Source organism: Halictus rubicundus, chromosome 5 (genome assembly GCF_050948215.1).
Source record: "Halictus rubicundus isolate RS-2024b chromosome 5, iyHalRubi1_principal, whole genome shotgun sequence".
In the NCBI taxonomy this organism is placed as follows: domain Eukaryota; kingdom Metazoa; phylum Arthropoda; class Insecta; order Hymenoptera; family Halictidae; genus Halictus; species Halictus rubicundus.
The window spans coordinates 19,429,343-19,450,025 of NC_135153.1; the positions used below are offsets into that span (position 1 = coordinate 19,429,343).

The window sequence follows — 20,683 nt, forward strand, 5'->3', positions numbered from 1 at the left end:
TGCTTGTGAGCGCGGAGAAGGAACCAACCCCCCATGAAAGAAAGTTTTGACTGGAACCCGCGAACGATCGAACCACGGAGAGAAAGAGAGTGAGAAAGTGTACGGGTAATGAAGATGTATATGGGTGAACGAGAGGGAGAGAGAGAGAGAGAGAGAGAGAGCCACAAACTCGCTCGAATCACGATGTGTGTACTATATAAGATATACAGTTTACAATTATTTGTAATGGATACTTTTTATTTGTCAAATAAAAGTTAGTACAAATGAATGGTACGATCTAATGAAAACCGAGAGGGATAATTCAAGTTGGCCACGAAAATTTGGTGCCACCTCTTTTGCTGTCATGTTCTCCTAGTAGAAATCCGAAAAATCAAACGTTGTATTGCGAGAAAATGATATCGAAGGTGGTGGCATGAAATTCAGTAGTATAAGTCAATAACAAGTCAGGCTGCCAAATTTTTCGAAAATTGAGCTTAGGAGAATACTATATCGAAAGAGGTGGCACGAAATTCAGTAGAATAAGTCGATGACAAGTCAGACTGTCAAAATTTTCAAAGTCAAAATAGCAAAGAGGAGGTACGAAATTTCGGGATTCAGTAGTATGACTCAACTACATGTCGGACATTCGGGAAAAATTGAAATTTCAGTAATTATACACGTCTTTCCATTACATTGTCTTTATTTATTCATTATTGATTCTTACATAAAATGATTGTGTTAAAATACAATACAAATGTGTCCGTGTAATGTTGATTGCGCGTCGGTAACCGTGTCATGCAAATGGTAACGTCCAATAATTTAAGGACAGCGTTACCTAGCGGTAGACTCGCGAATCAATTGGTAACAAGTTTCCAGATTTAGCCGCAAGAGGCGCTACTGTCGTGCGGTGAGTCTTCCCCGAACAAGCACAGACGAGGTATAGAAATAGAATCTAGTTATCCTGTTGGTTGTCCTATTTGGGCGCAGTACTCCTACATCTCGTTTGTGATATTAGTTCCACAATATTAGTTTTAACCGATACGGTAGGATGTCAAAAAAATGCGGTGATCGATCCACTCCTATACTTCATCTGTGCTCTTAGCAATTACCGATTCATGGTAATGTCGGACCAAAGGTTCTGTTTCATGCTAAAAGATGGTGTGGGTTCTGTTCCATGCTAAGGGTGGACGTGAGATCTGATTTAGGCTAAACGTGGATTCTCTCTACTGTGGGTGTGAGATCTTATTTAGGCTAAAATTGGGTCTTGGGGCAGCACTATGTCGGAGGCACAAAAATCCCGGGCGTGAGCGCACTCTCGTGTCCTCTGTGGTATTATGTTACCGAGGTCTCTCGAGCAGTGGGGATAGTTCTGGGACTTTTATCGGCTAGGCATTTGGGACATATATCGAGTAAACACTGTATTGAAGTATATCAAACGACTCACCATTTTGTCCGGCACCGAAATTCACCAAGAAAATGGTCTATGAAAGAAAGAAAGAAAGAAAGAAATTTTTATTTCGCACCTGTGTCTCACGAACGATGCAGACAAGTTTTATTTAGCATAAAGATTCGCAGTTCATCCACCAGACGAGGACAATCTTTAATCGAGTAATTCGTTCCCGCAGCCACGTATAGGGGTACATATTATTCGGGTGACACAATTCGTAGCTGGTTCTCTATCGGGTTCGAGCTCTTTCGCGAAACGGAGAGTCACGGGAGAAATAGACTTTCAATGATTGTTGTTAGCAACAGCTCGAATTACGCTTATATGTACATTCGCGCGACCACCGAACGGCGCATCGTCTGCACCGTAGCAACGTTTCAACCGCGCATTCCCTTCGTTCCGACACAAATTCACCGGGTTTATCGGGTTGCGAGCGGTCGGCCGCGTTTGCAACTCGTTGAACATTTTACAGCGAGAAGTTCTTCGACTGCTTCGCAATGAAGACGAAAATGGCACCGTTAAAGGGCGATTATCTCGGTTCGATCGTTGCACAGCTTCGATGCACCAACTCGGGGATGGTGGTCGCGTTCACGAAGATGGCGTGTCACGGTGCATCTGTCGGGCTGCACGATGCATCTTCGTCGTCTGCGAGCTTCCTGACGCCGGTGTCGCCGTCGGATTCGGCGTCGGTGTCAACAGCTACGTACCCTGAAGACTAATGGCCAAAGGAAGGGCGGTCCGGGTGCACAAGCTCATCGCGTTGCGTCCACCTTCCGTCACCGAGCGATATCTCTCCGGTCTTGCTAACCTGAAAAACGTTTTCCCTGCAGGAAGTTGCGTCAGGGGACAGACGAGGATTCCGCGGAACCTGTTACGATCGCACAATTTTTAACGCGGCCAACAAATTCTAGCTCCGCATGACGTATAGTCTGGTCAACTGCGCGCGATGCATCTTTTCGCGGGGACAAATAATCGGTGCAAGCAGTGGTGCTGATTCAAAAGAATTCGGGACATGTTTTGCATTTCAGTGCTTTCTCTTCGGTAAAAATATGTGACACATTCAATCAACGCTGTTGCGAAATGGAAACATTTTTCGAAACTCAACATACAGCGGATCCAAGAAGTTTTGGAACGGTAAATACAATTATCTAAACCGTGATAAATTACTCATTTCAAAGATACTTAATCGTAGAACTATTGTCGCTCACCTGGAACAGTTGCACTTCAGCAGCCTGATGAACGCAGCTCTGAAGGTCTTGTTGAAGATAGTGTAAATGACGGGGTTGATGGTGGACGACACGTACCCCAGCCAAAGACACGTGTCAACCACGTGGCCGGGTACCGAGCACTCCGGACACGCGGCAAAAACAATGTTGAGGAGGAAGAATGGCGCCCAGCAGAGGACGAACGTGAAGAATACTAGACCCAACACCTTGCTAGCCTTCTGCTCCGTTGCCACCATGTTCGCCGCCAGAGATCTGCCCTTCGTTCGGCCCGGTTGAACCCTGATGAATCGTATGGATTTAGAGACTCTAGAATACACTGTGTCTTGTGGTCATTTTGATAAGGACTCCTCCATGGAGGCGGTTTTAACAAATTGAACGCCAACGCTGAAATACGACCTGTCGACACACTGTTATCCAGAGATATCTAGCAAGACCAAGGACTGCTAACGAAACAGAGTTTTCCGCCACGAGGAGTTTTCAGTGATTTCGGGAGCTCGAATTGGTCCGCTCATTTGCATCCGCAAATAGCCATTCGTGCTCGAAGGCTAATCCACCTTCGTCACGTGTACCACACGAACGCATTAATGCAAGACCAACCTCGCCCGCGGTGACTGTTGCATGAAAATCCCGGGATTCTCGCGAGCAAGCTATTTCCACGAGCGGGAACATCGATTTTTCACTCGGAAAGTAGATTAAAAAAAAAGCATATCGAAGCCAATACAATAATTGGAAATCCTATTGTATAATACGTCCCCGTGAGTACTGTAGGCGGCCGGCGCTGTACGAACACTTTCCGAGTGGAGTTCCTTGTCTCCCGGACAATGTCCCGTAGCATGGCATGATCCACTTTAGACGCCGGAAGGACTTATGGTCCTGTACGCAGTGAAATTTGACTGTGACTCGACTTTGCTCGTGTCCCTTGTGCGCGAGGCTCAAGCAATCGTAAGCGAACGAGAAGATATGGGGTCAAGGGTGACATAACGAATCGTTCAGAAAATTTGGATTTCAATATTCTCCTGTTTTTAGTAACATTTCGGGCACAACAACAACGGGGCACCGCGCCGAAAAGTGTGCACATTGCAGGTCGGTGGTCTTCGGTGTTCGCAAATACATCTTTCAACGCCACCTTGGCGTTCTCTTGTATGTACACTTTTCTAAGTGTTACGTAATGAATCAGGAGATGCTCTACAGGTACAGTAGAATCTTTTTACCGACTATAGTCAGCGCTCCTGTACACCGGTCGCCGCGTGGATGCCGACTATAGTCGGCGCTCGTAACGAAACGGTTAAATGAAAACTATGTGTTTACACAAACATCCGCAGTCTATTCGCGAGATTGTTCCGATCGAGACGATACCAAACACGACCCGATTAGGATCGTGTTTACTCGTTTAATCCGCGATAGAGTACAACCTCGATTATCCGAACCGGGTCAAGAGGCTATAACTCGGTTAGACTGAAAACTGTTGTTCCCCTGTAGCGGATACGCGACATCTCGGCTCGATGCGCACGGGAACGATTCGATTTACGAGTTTTTCGAGCAATATCGCGAAAAATTCCCCGCCTGTTGCGCGAAATGTTTGCGTCGTTTCGCGCGTGCAGGAAGGATTAAATCGCACCCGTTTCGAAAATCTTCTTCCGGTTCGAAATGCTGGCTGTTATCGGCGCGGCGCGGCGCCGCGCGGCTATTATAAAAATCTGCTTCTTCCGCGTGCGCGCGCTTGTTCGACGCTTTTCCGCACATATTTTTCTGACAGTCAATATTTACGAAGTTACCGAGGCGAATCCGGTTGCGCGCGTTGCTTCGAATATCGAATAAACAGAGAAGTTCCCCCCGGCAGGACAAAAATACAATTTCGCGAAATCCGTGGCGGCTCCGCCGTCGCCGTTCCCGCGGGCGAATTTTCCTTTCGTGTTTCGTTTAATTCAATCCGCAACGTTTCGCGTCAATTCCGCGGAGCTGCCCCCGAGTCATTAGGGCGAAACGCCCGGCTGGCGAACGAAATTTTCAATCCCGTTATTGCGTGCCGACGTCGGCGTCGCGGCCGCATAGTCCTCGCGGCGGCGAAATTCCATTTGCCCCTTCGTCGTCAACCATCAGCACGCGGATGTTCTACCGCGCGTTAACCTTTTCAACGTGTACCTACTATATGTATTTATTTTAATTATTTCTATATGTATTCATTCAAGCGTTTCAGAAATATTTCAAGATGAAACAGTGTAATTATTATCCACTCGTCTACAGTGATTTCTCTATATATGTCGCCAAGGCCTGGACGATAAATGTCGTGGAATTATCCCCACCACCGCGGAGTATACCCACGAAGCTCGAGAGGCCTCGGACGCCGAGGAGTGCAAACATAACACGGCTCGGACATGTCTCCTACACGATACACGACGCTGGCAAGGCCCGTGTTGTTGACACATATCGAGAATTCTCTGTATATTATTATTTAACCCTTTGCACCCGAAGCTATTCGAACACGAAACATTTCTTCCCACCTAGAATATTGCCCTTCTATATATATATTTTTTTTTGATGTTATACGTACTAAAATTTAATAATGTCAAAAATATTTTGAATAATGATGCAGCATTTTTGCACACGAGTGCTAAGCGTTAAATTATTGTACGATTAGATGAACTCTTGAAATTCTGGACGCATTTGCACACATTTAGATCAAATCCACTAGTAATTGACACAAAAATCCACGGTCTACTAATCAGGAGTTAATAAGAAAGTTAACTGAAGAAATGATTGACTGGAATTTGAACTGTTATGTTATTCTTGAATCAGTCATATTTCCAAACAACTTCTGGAAGAAGTAGCCTAGCCCCCCTCCATTGGATTTTTTAAGTGTCACCTGTCGCTTCCGGCGCCACCGGAAATCCTCCACGCGTGTCGCGTTGCCAAGGACGCGGTGGTCGACGTGGTCGTCGACGAGGCTTTCGTCGACGAATATCTGCCGCCGACTCTGCGCAACTGATCCCGTTCCGGATGCTCCGCGACGGAACGGGCCTGTTTCCTGAGCAACGGCACCGTCAGGACGTACGTGGCTACCATCACGATCATGGGGATGTAGAAAGCGACCAACGAGCCGAACACGAAGAACGCCCTATTGTTTATCACGCACGTGCTCGGCCCTGGCATGATGTTCACGGAATTGATTATACCTGGACAGAAAAATTTGAAAAAGCAACTTTTAAAAACCATAGACATTAGGGCAAAAGGTCAGATTATACATAGGTCTTCATAGGCCTTCATAGGTCAGTGTATGAACGCTGGATACAAAAACAGGGTAAGCAAATTCTGGCAAAAATAGTCTAATCGCCTACTATAATCTGACCCTAAGGGGGTCACACCGTTTGATAGGACCCCCCAAAGAAAACCGTACGTGGCAAGTTTCAACCCCTACCTCGAGGCTAATTATGGGGTGAGCACGGTTTAATTTATTTCTGTTCTGCTCAATAAAAAATCGTTGCGAGTTCTCAAAATTGTGAGTTTCTTCCGAATTTCAAAATTCTTGGAACCCGTAGCTTCACGCCCCTTTCTTTTTTGTTAATGAATTTATGAGAATTTATTTTCTTGCAACTTCTATTTCCAACTTGAGTTCGAGGGCCCCAAAATTTTGTACCGCTCGGGGCCCCCGCTCGACTTGAGCCGCCACTGCTTTAACACTGAACCTACCACGGTCAAATGACCGGTTTTATATTTTTCGATTATTGAAATTATAAAAATTCATTTATAGAAAATAGTGGAGTCAATTTCCTCGTCCAAGCATTTATTATATGGAAAATTACGGACAATCTCAATAAATTTAGGGTTGCCATGTTTATAAGGCAATATTTACCAGATACTGTTAATGCTAGGTAGGTTTAGTGTTGACGAGCAAACCCAGGATGAGATCGAAGATATTTTTCACAAGAATACCTTCTCGTTCCGTAAGTAGTAGGGATCTGGACTCCGTGTACCGACTCTGCGCGTGCGCGTGCGCGCGCGCGCGTTTACGTTTACTCTCTCGTCTCGTTCGACGGACTTATACGTACGACCCGTAGCAACTCAGGTTGCGCACTTTCGTCAAAATTCGACTTTTTGCTACCAGAAGCGGAGAATGTCGGTGGAGGTTCAGCGACGTATGATCGTTGAGGCAAGGATAGGCCGACCAACTTTGATTATGCGTTCCTGCTACGTGACGTCACGCATTAGGCGTGCATACAGCGAGGAGTTGGTTCGACGAGGATATGCTCACTATGCGGCAAAGATAAAAGAACTGGAGCACCAACGTGCACATAATATTATATAATTTATATATTTGTTCTATATTCAAAATCTGATATCTGTATTTTCAATCTGCGATCTGATGGATTGATTTTACTCCGGGCGATAGGAAATGGAACGTTAAAATTATTATCTCTCGGAGAACAATATTGGGAATGATTTTGTCCTAAAAATGCACGAAAAGATTGAGAGAAGTACATATTTTATGTTTTCGGTGTTACTAGATCTTCGTGTAACAGTACTTTCTTTTATTCTTTATACAGGGTGGCCCGGATGGTGATTCTACATGCAAAAATAAGTCGGAAAAGGGGAACAACATTTTTTCATTTGACGCTTCGTTTGCGAGAAAATCGAGTTGGAAGATTCGGCGCGCCGCACACTGGGCGAAAATGTCATTTTGGCGTTCTAAAATAATAACTTCTAAACCGTTAGAGATAATTGAATGAAATTTAATAGGTAAAGAGGTAACATTTACAGCTTCAAATTGCAGTAAAAATCAATTCGAATTTACACGGTGTTTATTAATTACACAGGTTTTAAACAAATTATAGAATAAGTGGAATTAATATGCCTGTTCTTCTGCAGTAATATTCCCGAAGTAAATCTGTAATTTCTGGTAGATTTGTTGCAAGTTGTCGCAATTAAATTCTTTTGCATAGTTTAGTCAACAAATCATAGTTGATCACAGTGTAGTCGTTGCTAGGTTCTATTAGGCTCCGCCTAAAATATGTATACTTAAAGTTCAAATTTAGGTGAAAAACTTCTGCTCACTTGAGAAAACTACAATTTTCAAAATGTAATAACAATAACTTGTTCTAACATCGTTTTAAATCCTAGAAGATGTAAGCTTTCGTATCGTCTAAACCCAACTCAGTGATTTCGAACAGTTTCCTCTTAAATTGCACTTGAATATTGGCAAAATCATGTTAATTTCTTCCTCGAACTTTGCCGGCCTCCTGTGGGTCGCGGAGGGGGGACAAAAATTTTTTTTCGCATTTGCTTCCTTCGGAACGTTCTTAAAACACGCCCATTTATTTAAAACCCAAAAAAATTTTCCATTTTCGAGCGCCCTAATCCCGTTTTCGCCCACTGCGTACCCAGGAAGTAGAATAGGTTGTTCATAGTCAGACGCGTCAGCCCGCATTCGCTGCATTTTCGACATCGATTTTCTCGAAAACGGGGCGTCGAACGGAAAAATGTTATTCCTCGTTTTAGACGCGTTTTTGCATACAGAATTGTTTGCACTAACGAGAAACTTCCGAATGCAAGATCCGTGCGTAGCACGACGATAACAATATCGTGACTTCTAACATCAGCACGAGGCACATCTTATTTCCTTGGACAAAGAGTTGAAAACAAGGAAAGGATTTGGACGAGGAAATTCAGTAGAATACGGCGGTTGTTCGATAGTGGGGAATTCTCTGTAGACTTCGACGCGATGCAAATGGCGCGGAGATCAGCGGGCGATTAGTTGGAAAGCGTCGGTGGTACGGGGGAGAATATAATCCGGCTCGGCGCAGAATTCGAACGGGGAAGATTAGGACAAGAGGGAGAGAGAGAGAGAGAGAGAGAGAGAGAGAGAGAGAGAGAGAGAGAGAGAGAGAGAGAGAGAGAGAGTTTACCTAACACTGTAATGGAACTAGAGACCAACATGGCGAGAAGCCAGACCGCCGCGATCTTGAAGCCGACCATCCGTTTGGTGGCGGTGTGCCTCGTCCTGAGCGGGTTCCGGATGCCCAGATAACGGCCCAGCGAGATGAAGCACATGTGCATTATGCTCGCGGAGCACGCGAGCACGTCGCACGTCACGTACACGTTGCACCATATCACGCCGAACGGCCAGTATCCTGCAACAGAAAACGATGACACCCTGCTGAGAACCCGGCGAGAGATCATGCTCGTAAATCGCTCGTATCCAGCATCCTCCTGTCCATCGGTTCTCGGCCCCCGGGGGGATGCCATCGGATATCGACGGGACTCCGGGAGAGGACCTTCTCGATGGGATCTCGAGAGGCCCGGGGACGAATAAAATTCAAGAGTTCTCGTAGATCGAACCGATTCGAGGAATATCGCCGCTACTCGATGAAGCAAACTGCCCCGGGTCTCGTTCGAAACTCCTGGCGGAGAGGGATCGAGGGCCGGGGGGAACACGAGGATCGATTGTGTTGCAAACCAGCCCCGCGTGATTCTCCCGGATCCCGAAATAATAATCTAGTAGCCCACAAGAGTAGTGGTATAGTCGTATAGTCAAACACTGGCAATGCCGAGGGTGCATTCACGAAATTCAGTTTCCGGAACCAAACGTAACAATTTCATTTTCGACCACGTGAAAACAATGTTACGTTTGGTACAACAATATCGCCAATACAGCGGAAGGAATCTTAACACTATACCTACCGAGCCTTAAAAGTGACATGTTGTCTTATAAAAATGACGAGATTGAACTTATTTGGATTTTGTGCGGTTCGTATTATAATACATTCTCTCCTAAATATATTTATTTCACCTTTTGCCACGAAAGTATCTTTGCCATTTCAGTAATTGTAAAATAAAAAATCTGGAACGGTCATTTTGACCGGCGGTGGTAGGTTTAGTGTTAACCCATTGCACTCGAAGAAACTTTAACTCCAAAATGAAACATTTCTTTCGACCTAGAATATTTCCCTTTTATAGATCTTTTTTGCATGGTATACATACGAAAATCGTGCGATTTACTCGTACAATACTCGAGTGTTTAGTAATTTATTAAATACAAACATATTTAACAGTGTAAAAAATATTTTGAATAATGATACAGACATTTTTAATGGCGCCTTACAGTCGCCGTACGAGTGCTAAGGGTTAACACTACTGTCCCGGAAGAAAGAAGGTTCTGGCAAATTAAATATTCCCCGGAATGGTTGCGTGTGAATTTTCGGAGTGGCCAAAGAAACAAGGAAAATGATAAATAATAAACAGGTTCACTGCTTAACCGAAAGAATTGCGCTTTTCAATTTTGTATTTTCTTACATATTCAAGTGGAAGGCTCTAGCTTTTTACGACGCGATTCAAGGAGAATTCGCGAAATCGTGGTGGAAAGTCACGGTTCGTTGTTCGCGCTGGCCGTTCCGCCATTTTGCGCAGCATTCCGCCCGGCTTCGAGGCACGTTAGATAACCCGTATTTCCCCCGAGAGCTGACGAAATAACGTCACAATTAACCGGGAACGGTTTGATGCGATGCTTTCGATCTGTTTTCGGAGCATGCAAAGCGTTTGTTGCTCGCGGCGATCGGGAAAAGCTTATCTGAAAGCAACGGGGGGAGGGGGAGGGTCTGATAAAAGTTTGAATCATAATAACAAGGAGAGCTACAATTGTACAGTGAAATGTCAAACTCAAATTGTCAAGCTAGAAATAAAACTACAGTGAAACCTGTTTTTGTGCGGTAAATAGGGACTGCATAAAAGAAACCACACAAAAGAAAATATTCAGAAACTTGATAAATAGCTATAAGAAATAATTTTTCACAAATACATATTAAAGAAAATTTTTGTATGCGGTGGAGAGGGACCGCATAAAAGAAACCGCACAAAAAAATATTCAGAAACTTCATAAATAGCTGTAGGAAATAATTTTTCACAAATACATATTAAAGAAAATTTTTGTATGCGGTGGAGAGGGACCGCATAAAAGAAACCGTACAAAAAAATATTCAGAAACTTCATGAATAGCTGTAGGAAATAATTTTTCACAAATACATATTAAAGAAAATTTTTGTATGCGGTGGAGAGGGACCGCATAAAAGAAACCGCACAAAAAAATATTCAGAAACTTCATGAATAGCTGTAGGAAATAATTTTTCACAAATACATATTAAAGAAAATTTTTTTATGTGGTGGAGAGGGACCGCGTAAAAAAAGTCTCAGAAAATATGTCAAAGATTTAATAGCGAGAAATAGCGAGAAAGCACTTTCCAAACAAAATATATAATTAAATTACACGTGGAAACATTTTTAAAAAATGTAATTTCTCATTTTAAACATGGAGAAATTTTCAAAATGTGCACAATTCGATACTTATAATACTTGTCATAGTCCAAAACGCGCATGTGATGAGAACTTCACAAGGGTGTTATAATACCAACACCGTTGGCATTCATATGACGCATAAAAAAAAAGTCGCCCAAAACAAATCGCACAAAAAAAAATCGCCTAGAAAAGCACCGCACAAAAACAGGTTTGACTGTGTAAAGTTAAAATTCATCGCAGTGGATGCTACATTTGTTGCGTTCTAAATATGCTAATAAAATTCAGTTGATCGTGGTAAAAATGAATTTCTAGTGAATGAATTTAATTGAATTTATAGCCAAAATTAAGCGAAGCGAGCAAACGCGGTGCAGGGAGGTTCCCGTAATTTAATAATCGTCCCTGTTCGATTTAACATGGTGGATATTTTTGCGGGAGGTCCCCGAACAGTCGCACGTGCTCCGGAGAAACAAGATTTCGAATCTTGCCTCGCGGTTTATTTCGATAATGTTTTATTGTCGCATAGTTAAACGGCTCGGGGCGCTGAAGCGCCGGCCACGTGGCGAACTGTTTACGGTATCGGAGAGGAGTTGCAAACACGGTTTCTATAGCCGGTTCAGTTCCCCGTTCCCTGGTTCGTATGCGGTACACGTGCCGAATGTTGCCGCGAGTCGTGTTGAAACCGGACACACTGTGGCTTTTCTTATATAACGCGGAGGAATTTACATTCGGAGTAAGTACCATTCGCATAGAACGACGTCTAACAAAATACTCTGTCGGAGAACCGGTCCGGTCTCGATCAATCCGGCCGATTGGCCCCACATGTTAACACCTTGGCAACAATTCGACTGAGGATTTTGTGCGTTCGCGAAAACTTGCATGATTGAAACACGAAACGGCAAAAACATGAAAAGAATCGATTATATCGCCTGCAGCTCGTTAACACTGTCTGGAAATAAAGATGCACAGTGTTTGTTCGATATATGTACAAAACACGGGTCTAGCCACGGACATGTATCGGTCAGGAGATACTATTCTTCGATCCCTCTTGGTCTTTGATCCTTCTTGGCCCCTCACAGGGCCCCACTGCACTGGGAATTCCTACGGCAGTGGGGATAGTTCTGGGACTTTTATCGGCTAGGCATTTGGGACACATATCGGTCAGGAGATACTATTCTTTGATCCTTCTTGGCCCCTCACAAGGTATACCCCACGGCAGTGGGGATAGTAAAACCGTAAAACGTAATTCTGGGACTTTTATTGTCTAAGCATTTGGGACATATATCAGTCAGGAGATATTATTCTTTGATCCCTCTTGGTCTTTGATCCTTCTTGGCCCCACACAGAGCCCCACTACACGGGGAATTCCTACGGCAGTGGGGATAGTTCTGGGACTTTTATCGGCTAGGCATTTGGGACATATATCGGTCAGGAGATACTGTTCTTTGATCCCTCTTGGTCTTTGATCCTTCTTGGCCCCTCACAAGGTATACCCCACGGCAGTGGAGATAGTAAAACCGTAAAACGTAATTCTGAGACTTTTATTGGCTAAGCATTTGGGACATATATCGGTCAGAAGATACTATTCTTTGATCCACGCGACCTTATACTCCCCGGCGAGGTCTCTCGAGCTTCCCGGCCCCTCGCGAAGTATACCCCGCAGCGGTGGGGATAAATCCGCGACATTTATCATCGAGGCCTTGGCGACATATACAGAGAAATCACCGTACATATACACGAACGCATATACGGACGAATGAGCTTATGCGGGGCGAGTGTTCCCCTACTCCTACTACGAGTGCGTCGCGGAGTAGAGCGCAGGCGCGGTAGACAAGCGAGCGAAAAAGACCATAAGTGCCAGAAAACCACGAGGCACGAAGACTGAGGGACGCCATGAGGCAAGCACATGTTTCACCGCGTGCGTTAAGTATTCATTTAAAATACTTATTCGATTCAACAGGTCTCCCGTGATTCGATCCAGAATAATTAATTATCATCAAGAAACACGATCCGTTGTATTTCCGACGGAAGTGCAGCATCGTTGGCGGAAGTCGCTTCGGATTTACCGCGCAGAGGTGGGGTAGCTGGCGCGAGAACGTGGGACATCAAAGAACATCAATGTCAGCGGTTCGTTTACGTCGCGCGGCCGTTTCAGCTCGAAATTCAACTGTTGCGTCGCGTTTCCGGGGCCGGGCCGGGCATCCTCCGCGTTTCCGGTGCGCTCGGTCTCGGATAAATGTCGGCGGAGGGCGCGCGAGAAAGAAGATCCGCAACAGCCGTGTGTCTTTGTCGGCGAACGCCTCCTGTGACATGAACGAATGGCGATATGTATCGAACGAAACTGGTGATAAAGCGCGACCTCGAAACGTGCCACGTACATATCTTTAATAACGTCCGAGCTGTAATTCAGGAACTAGATGCATCTTGGTGCATTTTAGCTGCACCGCTCGAACAGTCGCCGGAGCATTTACGTTACCGAGGCAGTTTGACCTCGTCTTCGGTATTTAGACGGAATATCGGTGTATTCAATTTCCGGGCGGAGCGTTTTGGATCGTTCACGGAAATTTGGAGCGTCGAGAGGCGAGCGCGTGATCTCTCGCGTCTTCGCTCGTCCCGTACGCTTCCCGATAGCGTGGATCGACAGGTGACACGCGTAATCGTTTGCGACGCAGCCGTGGGACACACTTGCTCGCATAATTTTGTATCTAATGAAATTCCTACGGCGCAGAGACTCTCGGTATCCACGCGGCAGGCTCGAGGATTAATAACGCCTCTGTGGAAATTTTTGCTGCCGGCTAAACGGCAACCTCGGATTAATTGCGGCCTGGAAACGAAACCCAGATATTCGAAGGGGAGGACGGGCTCGAGGACTCGCTGCGTTTCTACCGGTTGAACGAAAATCTTGCACGGTGAAATGGTGGTTGGCACTGTTTAAAATAATCAGAGGAAAGTGAAAGTAAGAAAATATGTATATCACGGTCGCAAACTCTAGAAAGATTTGTGCAGCATGAGAGACGGTACTGCGACTTTTCGACAGACTGCAGTGCGCACTCTTGCATGGATTATGTAAATCGTGTTGGATTTTGTGGATAGGCTCAAGAGCACCTACGAATCCACCTTTTTTTTCTCCGTAATACTATTTGCCGACGAGGCTACTTTTGCCAGCACTGGGCATTAGGGTGGACCTTATTTTTCGACCATCTGATTTTTTTTATGCGACCCCCTAGATCTGTTCCAGATAAAAAAAAAAATAAGTTCTGCAAAAGAAGAACTCAATTGGACAACGGGAAAGGGTGTCGCAATCGGTTTGAAGTTTGAAAATTTCAGTAATTTCCCCTTAATTTTACATGCAACTCAAATTTTATGTTTTAATGATAAGAGTTTACTGTTATAACATAAAAATATCATCTTTTGGTTGTATAATAAGAAATTTTACTTGAAAGTTTCAACAATATTGTCAATATTTTGGTTTATTACATTACGGAATATTCAACTTTTTAAAAAATTTCAAAATAGTTGGCCTGAAATTAATAAAAATAATTACATCCCGGGAACGCACGACGATTACGTTCTGAAACATATTAATGATATACAAAAAAAAATCGAAATTTTTAAAAATTACACAAAAATGAGTCACCCAAGAGATGACTACAAAGAACTTTTAGAATTAGCAATAATTTTTCTTGGGGGGATTCCTTTGGGTGGCATTTCATTCAAAATGCCTGGCGCATTTCACCATGCGAGGTGGATGGCTAAAATAATATACACTTTAAAAATATTTATTTTTCGAAACGAATTTGCTCTCAACCAGGAAGAGTATAGTAGCATTAGAGATACATGTGTATTTCTAATTAACATTTATATTGAGCCGTGGATTTTGACCCCAATGGCTGCTATGGAGCCACGTGTAGAACTAGAATTCATCAAAAATATAATTCATTACAAAAATGTTAACGAAGAAATAAGCGATGTGGCATTAAAAAAAATTGTGAACCATTTATGGTACTTGTCACCGGAGAATGCGGCGCTATTTGATAAAAAAGTTTCAGTAGAAACAAAAAGATCGATGGTGCAAGCACTACAAAATGTAAACAATAATAATAATTATAAGAGATACATGACAACGACTATAGAAATTAAAAATCTTGCGAATTTGGAAATACAACATTTCGTATCATCTGAATCAAATAATTTTTTCAAACGGTTCAATATAAATTCAGATTTTCGTTTAATTCATCCAGCACTATGGGAAACTAATAATAATTATACCGAAGCGATAGGTATTATAACAAAATTAGAAGTTGTGAATGACGTTGCAGAAAGAGCAGTAAAATTAATGAAAGATTATAATTTAACGTTATGCAAAAACGAAGAAGAAAAACAATTCATATTACAAATTGTAACCGATTATAGGGAAAAATACCCAAAAATTGATAAAACAACATTAAGTACAGATTTTAAAAAATTATTTATACTCTTATTATAATTAGGCCTATAAATAAAATATTTAATTATAAGTATTTAACTGTCTTTTTCCACTTTTCCTTATATTAATGTGAGATCAAATTTTATATTTAAAAAATAAATATTAAAAATTTTGCTTAAACAAATTCATTAAACAATTTAATTTTTGCTTTGATATAATAAGAATATTACATTAAAATAGTGTTTAATGATCAGTGGGATTGAAAAAATGTGTACTTTTTCATTTTTCGCAAAATTAAAATTTTTTGCATAAACAAACTCGTTGCGACACGTCTTCCCTTTGTCCGATCGACTTGAAATTTGGAGGGAATTAGTTTTTTACCGAGTAGAACAGATTGCAAGGGTCGCATCAAATGAATTTAAAAAAAAATTTTGCACAAGAGCAACTAAGGTCCACCCTACTGGGCATAATAAATAACATTCTTGCAAGTGGAGGCGTAGAGAGAGAAGATGTGGAGGTCACCTTTGCTTTTTTTAAATGCAATGTCTAATTTTTTATGCTCGATTTCGATAGATTCCCGTACTCTGAGTATGAAAGTACTGAACTGTGTTTGTCCCGAAACTTACCGTTGCTGAGATATTTGACTGTTTTCATTCAATTACTTTCATCAGTATTCAAGAATATGCTCACTGTGTCTAATGTAAACATTGGTAGGCTTTCGACGTCTCTCAGTGTCAGTCAGTTTCTCAGTTAGTGAACATAAGATGGTCAATATGAAATTTTCATTCGAAGAATAATTAGAGATGCTTCTAATTTATGGAGAAAGCAAGAGAAACGCAATTGCGGCTCGAAATTTTGTACGCTGAAAGATATCCAAACCGCACATGCCCCCCGCACAAGATTTTTGAAAGATTGTGTAAAAAATTAAAAGAACCTGGAAGTCTCGCTGTTCGTAAGATGAACCGTGAAAAGCCTGTATGCAGTGATGAGGATAATGAAATTAATGTTGTTGCAATGGTACTTCATAATCCTCGTACCAGTGTACGTCGGATTCAGCGCGAATCTGAAGTCAGCAAAAGTAGTGCGTCACGAATTCTCGCTCGTCACAAATATCATCCGTACCACATTAACCTTCACCAGAAATTATATGGATTATGTAAATCGTGTCAGATTTTGTGGATGGGCTCAAGAGCAGCTACAAATCAATCCACTTTTTTTCTCTTTAATACTATTTACCGACGAGGCTACTTTCACCAGCACTGGGCGTGTTAATTTACATAACACGCGTTATTGGTCGGTACAAAATCATCACTGGCTACGAGAAATTGATCATCAAAGACGCTGGTCCATTAATGCGCGGTGTGGAATCACAGGGCAACAAATAATTGGGCCTTGTTTCATCGACGGCACTTTTACTGGTCAAAAATATGATACGTTCTTAAGAAATACATTGGCAAGTTGATTAGAAAACGTGCCATTAAGCGTCCGTCAGACAATGTGGTATCGGCACGATGGATGTCCAACACACTACGCTCGAAGGGCGAGAAGTACCCTTAATGAAATATTCCGAAATCGATGGATAGGACGCGGTGACACTATTTGCTGGCCAGCACCAAGTCCAGATTCAACACCCCTAGATTTTTTCTCGTGGGGAACATTGAAAAATATTGTGCATCGAGATGCACCAACAACTCCGGAAGATATGAAGCAACGAACTATCGCAGCTACAATAGACGGTCCAACAATAAGACGTGTAAGAGACGCAACAGTTGAAAGACTGCAACGTTGCATCGCTGCGGATGGCCGACATTTCGAACGTTCTTCGCGAAAACAGTCAAATATCTCAGCAACGGTTAGGACAAATACAGTTTATTACTTTTATACACAGAATAATCTATCGAAATCGAGCATGAAAAATTGGACGTTCCATTTAAAAAAAAAACGAAGGTGATCTTCTCTACGCCTCCACTTGCAAGAATATCATTTACTATGTAGTTTCTTAAACCCTACAACTTCTGTAAGGAAAATTTCTCGTATTGTTTGAAATAAACAAGATATTGGACAGAGCTCGTGGGACACACTGTGTATCGGGAATTCACTGTAACATCGAATCGGAAGAATATCATTTCAGTTTCTTAACGCTAGAACGACCGGAGCAGTCGGAAATGACTGCTTCCTAATTTTTTCTCTTACAATTACTGAAATTGTAAAAATGTTTTCATCGGAAATTTTTTAATGAACCTCTACATTGGAGCACATATTACAAGAAAAGTTGTATGAAGTCTGAATGAGCACAGTCTTGTCACTGTTACAAAGCAATATATCGGTCGTTCTAGTGTTAAACTCTACAACTTCTGTGAGTAAAATTGTCTCGTATCGTTTGACATAACAAAGATATTTTAAAGGGGACAGAGTTCGCGGGACACACTGTATATCGGTCAGGAGACGCGTGGAAAACGTAGAAAAGGACATCGAAGCTCTAGGAGGCCTCGGTTCCCGGCCCTTCGCGGGGTATACTCGTAATTTCCTTCCACCCTGTAAGAGAATCGACTTTTAGGAAATGAAGGAGCCGTTCGAGGGACGAGCGGATGGTTCGTTCACGCGACATCGGTCGCTGACTCGGCCGGGAGTCGGTGATAAAATGATTCTTTGCCCGACTGCTCGCATTAAAAATTCCAATCCCGTCCCGGCTGGGGGTAAACGTTTCCCCATCAAGGAGAGAGAAAAGGGGAGATGACCGCGAGAGGGTAAGTTCGTCGAAGAGAGAAAAATAGCACTGTCCAACACCAAAAAAATTTTGCAATACTTGTTGGGTGATTCTTATACACTTTGTCATCCTAAAACCGAATCTGAAAGTAGTAGTAACATACTTGAGTGATACCAACGTCGACTACGCATAGCGACGGCCCTGGCGAGTCGCGAAAAGGCTGCAATGGCCGTCTGGCGCGAACGCGTCGCGCACACGCTGTCAATTAACATTTTCTGATCGTTCTCGTACATTAAGGGAACCAAATACTTTTCGTGAATGGTTTCTTTACCAGCAATGTCTGTAGAATGCATTCCTGTATAGTAAATTCCTGCTAGATAAAGGATTTTTCACATAAATACAAAAATAGAGCGTACAAAGTACCCGCGTCGGCACATTTTCAAACTTTAACAACCATTTACAACTATTAGGAAGTACATAAAAATATAATTGACTATATGAATATGTAGAGGAGGGTCCCCTCTATCTCTTGACTCAAATTTGAACTTTCTCGCGTATTTAGTTTTTGCGTGACACGTCGTTTCGTATCAAAATCGGGCATTTTTACAAAAACCAAAATTTTTCGAAAACGTTGCGTGATGGGGCAATTCTACTTTCAGATTCGGTTTTAGGATGACAAAGTGTATAAGAATCACCCAACAGGTATTGCAAAACTCGAAAAAAGTTTCATTTTGTTGGACAGTGCAGTCGGAGATGAACTCGGCCGGGGGGGGGGGCAGATAATTTTTCCCGAATTACGGTCACGGATAAACCGAAAGGTTCGAAGGGCCAGGAGGAGATTGTTGTAGCTTTATTTGCCGTGGAAAACCTCCCCCGGGTTCTCGTCGTCCCGCGCGAGCGTTTCCGGGCTAGACAAAGATAAAGCGGATTCGGAGCAGGTCAGATATTGTGCGGAGCTCTCAGAATCCTGCTGTTATCGAATGCGCGATTTATCTCGCGCGCTACCTAAGCCCGAGCATTCGTGTCACGCTCCCGCCCCCCACCCCTTTCCCTCCGCGCGAGTCTGTTTACTTCGGATTTCGTATTTCGTATTTCGCGAGGATACGGAATATTATAATCCGAATCCGGACGCCCGTGATCCATACACCATCGCCGAGAAGATAATAAAATAAGATTGTCCCACGTGACTCGGAAAGCACAGACCGTGGTCGTCTGTCGCGTTCATCTACGAATTCCTCCACCTAACTGTGCCGCGCATTTGCATACTAATTTCTTCGTTATTCGCCATTCGAAACCTCGGTGAAACTCTATTTCAACTTTTCAGTCAGTCTCATAATCCAACACACTCTAAATCGGCACGACCACATTATAAATGGACCAAACTTCAGTCTTCCTCTTAGAAATTGTTGGAAAAATTGTGTTGAATTTTTTGGGCTTGAAAATTTAACAATGGTGACTTGTAAATTCGTATAAGTTGTACGGATATTTTTCTACAAGAAGACAGAAGGGAACGTTGGAAAATAGGGTTTACCATATCACGATACAATTACAATTCTCTCTGGAGCAATGCGAAAATCTTTTTTCTCGGATCGTTTTGTCCGCGCAGCGCACAGGTAATCCGAGTGCTCAGCTATTGACAAAAGGGTTAAGCTGTAGAGATGAGTTAATGGGTATCATTGCTGGGCAAACAGTTCCAGCCTTCCAGATTCGATAATACCATAATCTCTTAGGGAATCGGGAATTTGTTCAGCCGGGCCATTTGCGAGGTAAAATGGTAGATCGAGCGATCGAATACGGCAGGAACGCTTCAGCCGGTTGCATCGGGAAAAATGGGACGCGCGAGGACCTCGAGAACCGTACTATAATTTCGTATTTCGCGCACACACATACACACACACACACACAGACACACAGGAGGAAGAGACTCCGGTGACGAAGTTAAAGCGCGCGAGTGGCGAACGAGGCCCCGCTCCTCAAATGGAATTTTCTACGGTCTTTGTGCGCGCCGGATCATCGGCTGGGATCCTGAGGGAGCGAAAAGTCACGGCGAAACAGGAAGAATCCGACGCGCGACGCGACGGCCGGATGAAACGAGATGTTTTCGAGAGCGTCATACGCCTCGCAGAAAATTCCTTTGTAAGAGGAAGTTTATTCTCCGGTATAGCTCGCCGCGGAATAGGTATGGTAATATCGTTATGGATTATCATGTATAACGCCAACTAGACGGCCAACCAGACCATTCTTCAAGGAAATTGCTTCGCGGATAAGTTTCACGTATCGAGTTCACCGTCATTACCGGCCTGCCGATCTACCGGGTGACCGGTTCAATCGGCCCGTGAAAATTACGCGAACGCAAAAAAGAATAGTTATACAAAAGAATAGTTTGCGTAGGAAATTTATGGTTTCGAGGGGGTCACAGTCGGGTGTAAATGGTTTCCACGTAACGCGTGGGAGTTAGCGTGAAAGTGATATGCCTCTCTTTTTAATGGAATCTTTGACAAAATAAGGTAAAAGATATTTGTTGTCTCAGTTCAGACGAAAAATAAACAAATTCCTCTATCGAATGAACCCTTTCTCAGCAAAAAATATTCTTATATAAGGACGAAAAGTTGAGGTGCGTG

General features: G+C 43.1%; 2 protein-coding genes across 2 annotated transcripts in view; one reads left to right on the forward strand and one right to left on the reverse strand.

Annotated features, from left to right (window-relative positions):
• The window catches only part of Hnrnp-k (Heterogeneous nuclear ribonucleoprotein K), a 346,733-nt gene that overhangs the window by 187,352 nt on the left and 138,698 nt on the right, over positions 1 to 20,683 (forward strand). The window lies entirely within an intron of this gene.
• Positions 1,340 to 20,683, reverse strand: part of 5-ht2a (5-hydroxytryptamine receptor 2A) — a 68,413-nt gene continuing 49,069 nt past the window's right edge. Inside the window, exons 4-7 of the mRNA XM_076788663.1 lie at positions 8,550 to 8,774; positions 5,513 to 5,822; positions 2,632 to 2,928; positions 1,340 to 2,231 (exon numbers count right to left, since the gene is read on the reverse strand). Coding sequence (XP_076644778.1) covers positions 2,123 to 2,231; positions 2,632 to 2,928; positions 5,513 to 5,822; positions 8,550 to 8,774 — 941 coding nt within the window. The 3' untranslated portion in view covers positions 1,340 to 2,122. The remainder of the gene's footprint in view (positions 2,232 to 2,631; positions 2,929 to 5,512; positions 5,823 to 8,549; positions 8,775 to 20,683) is intronic.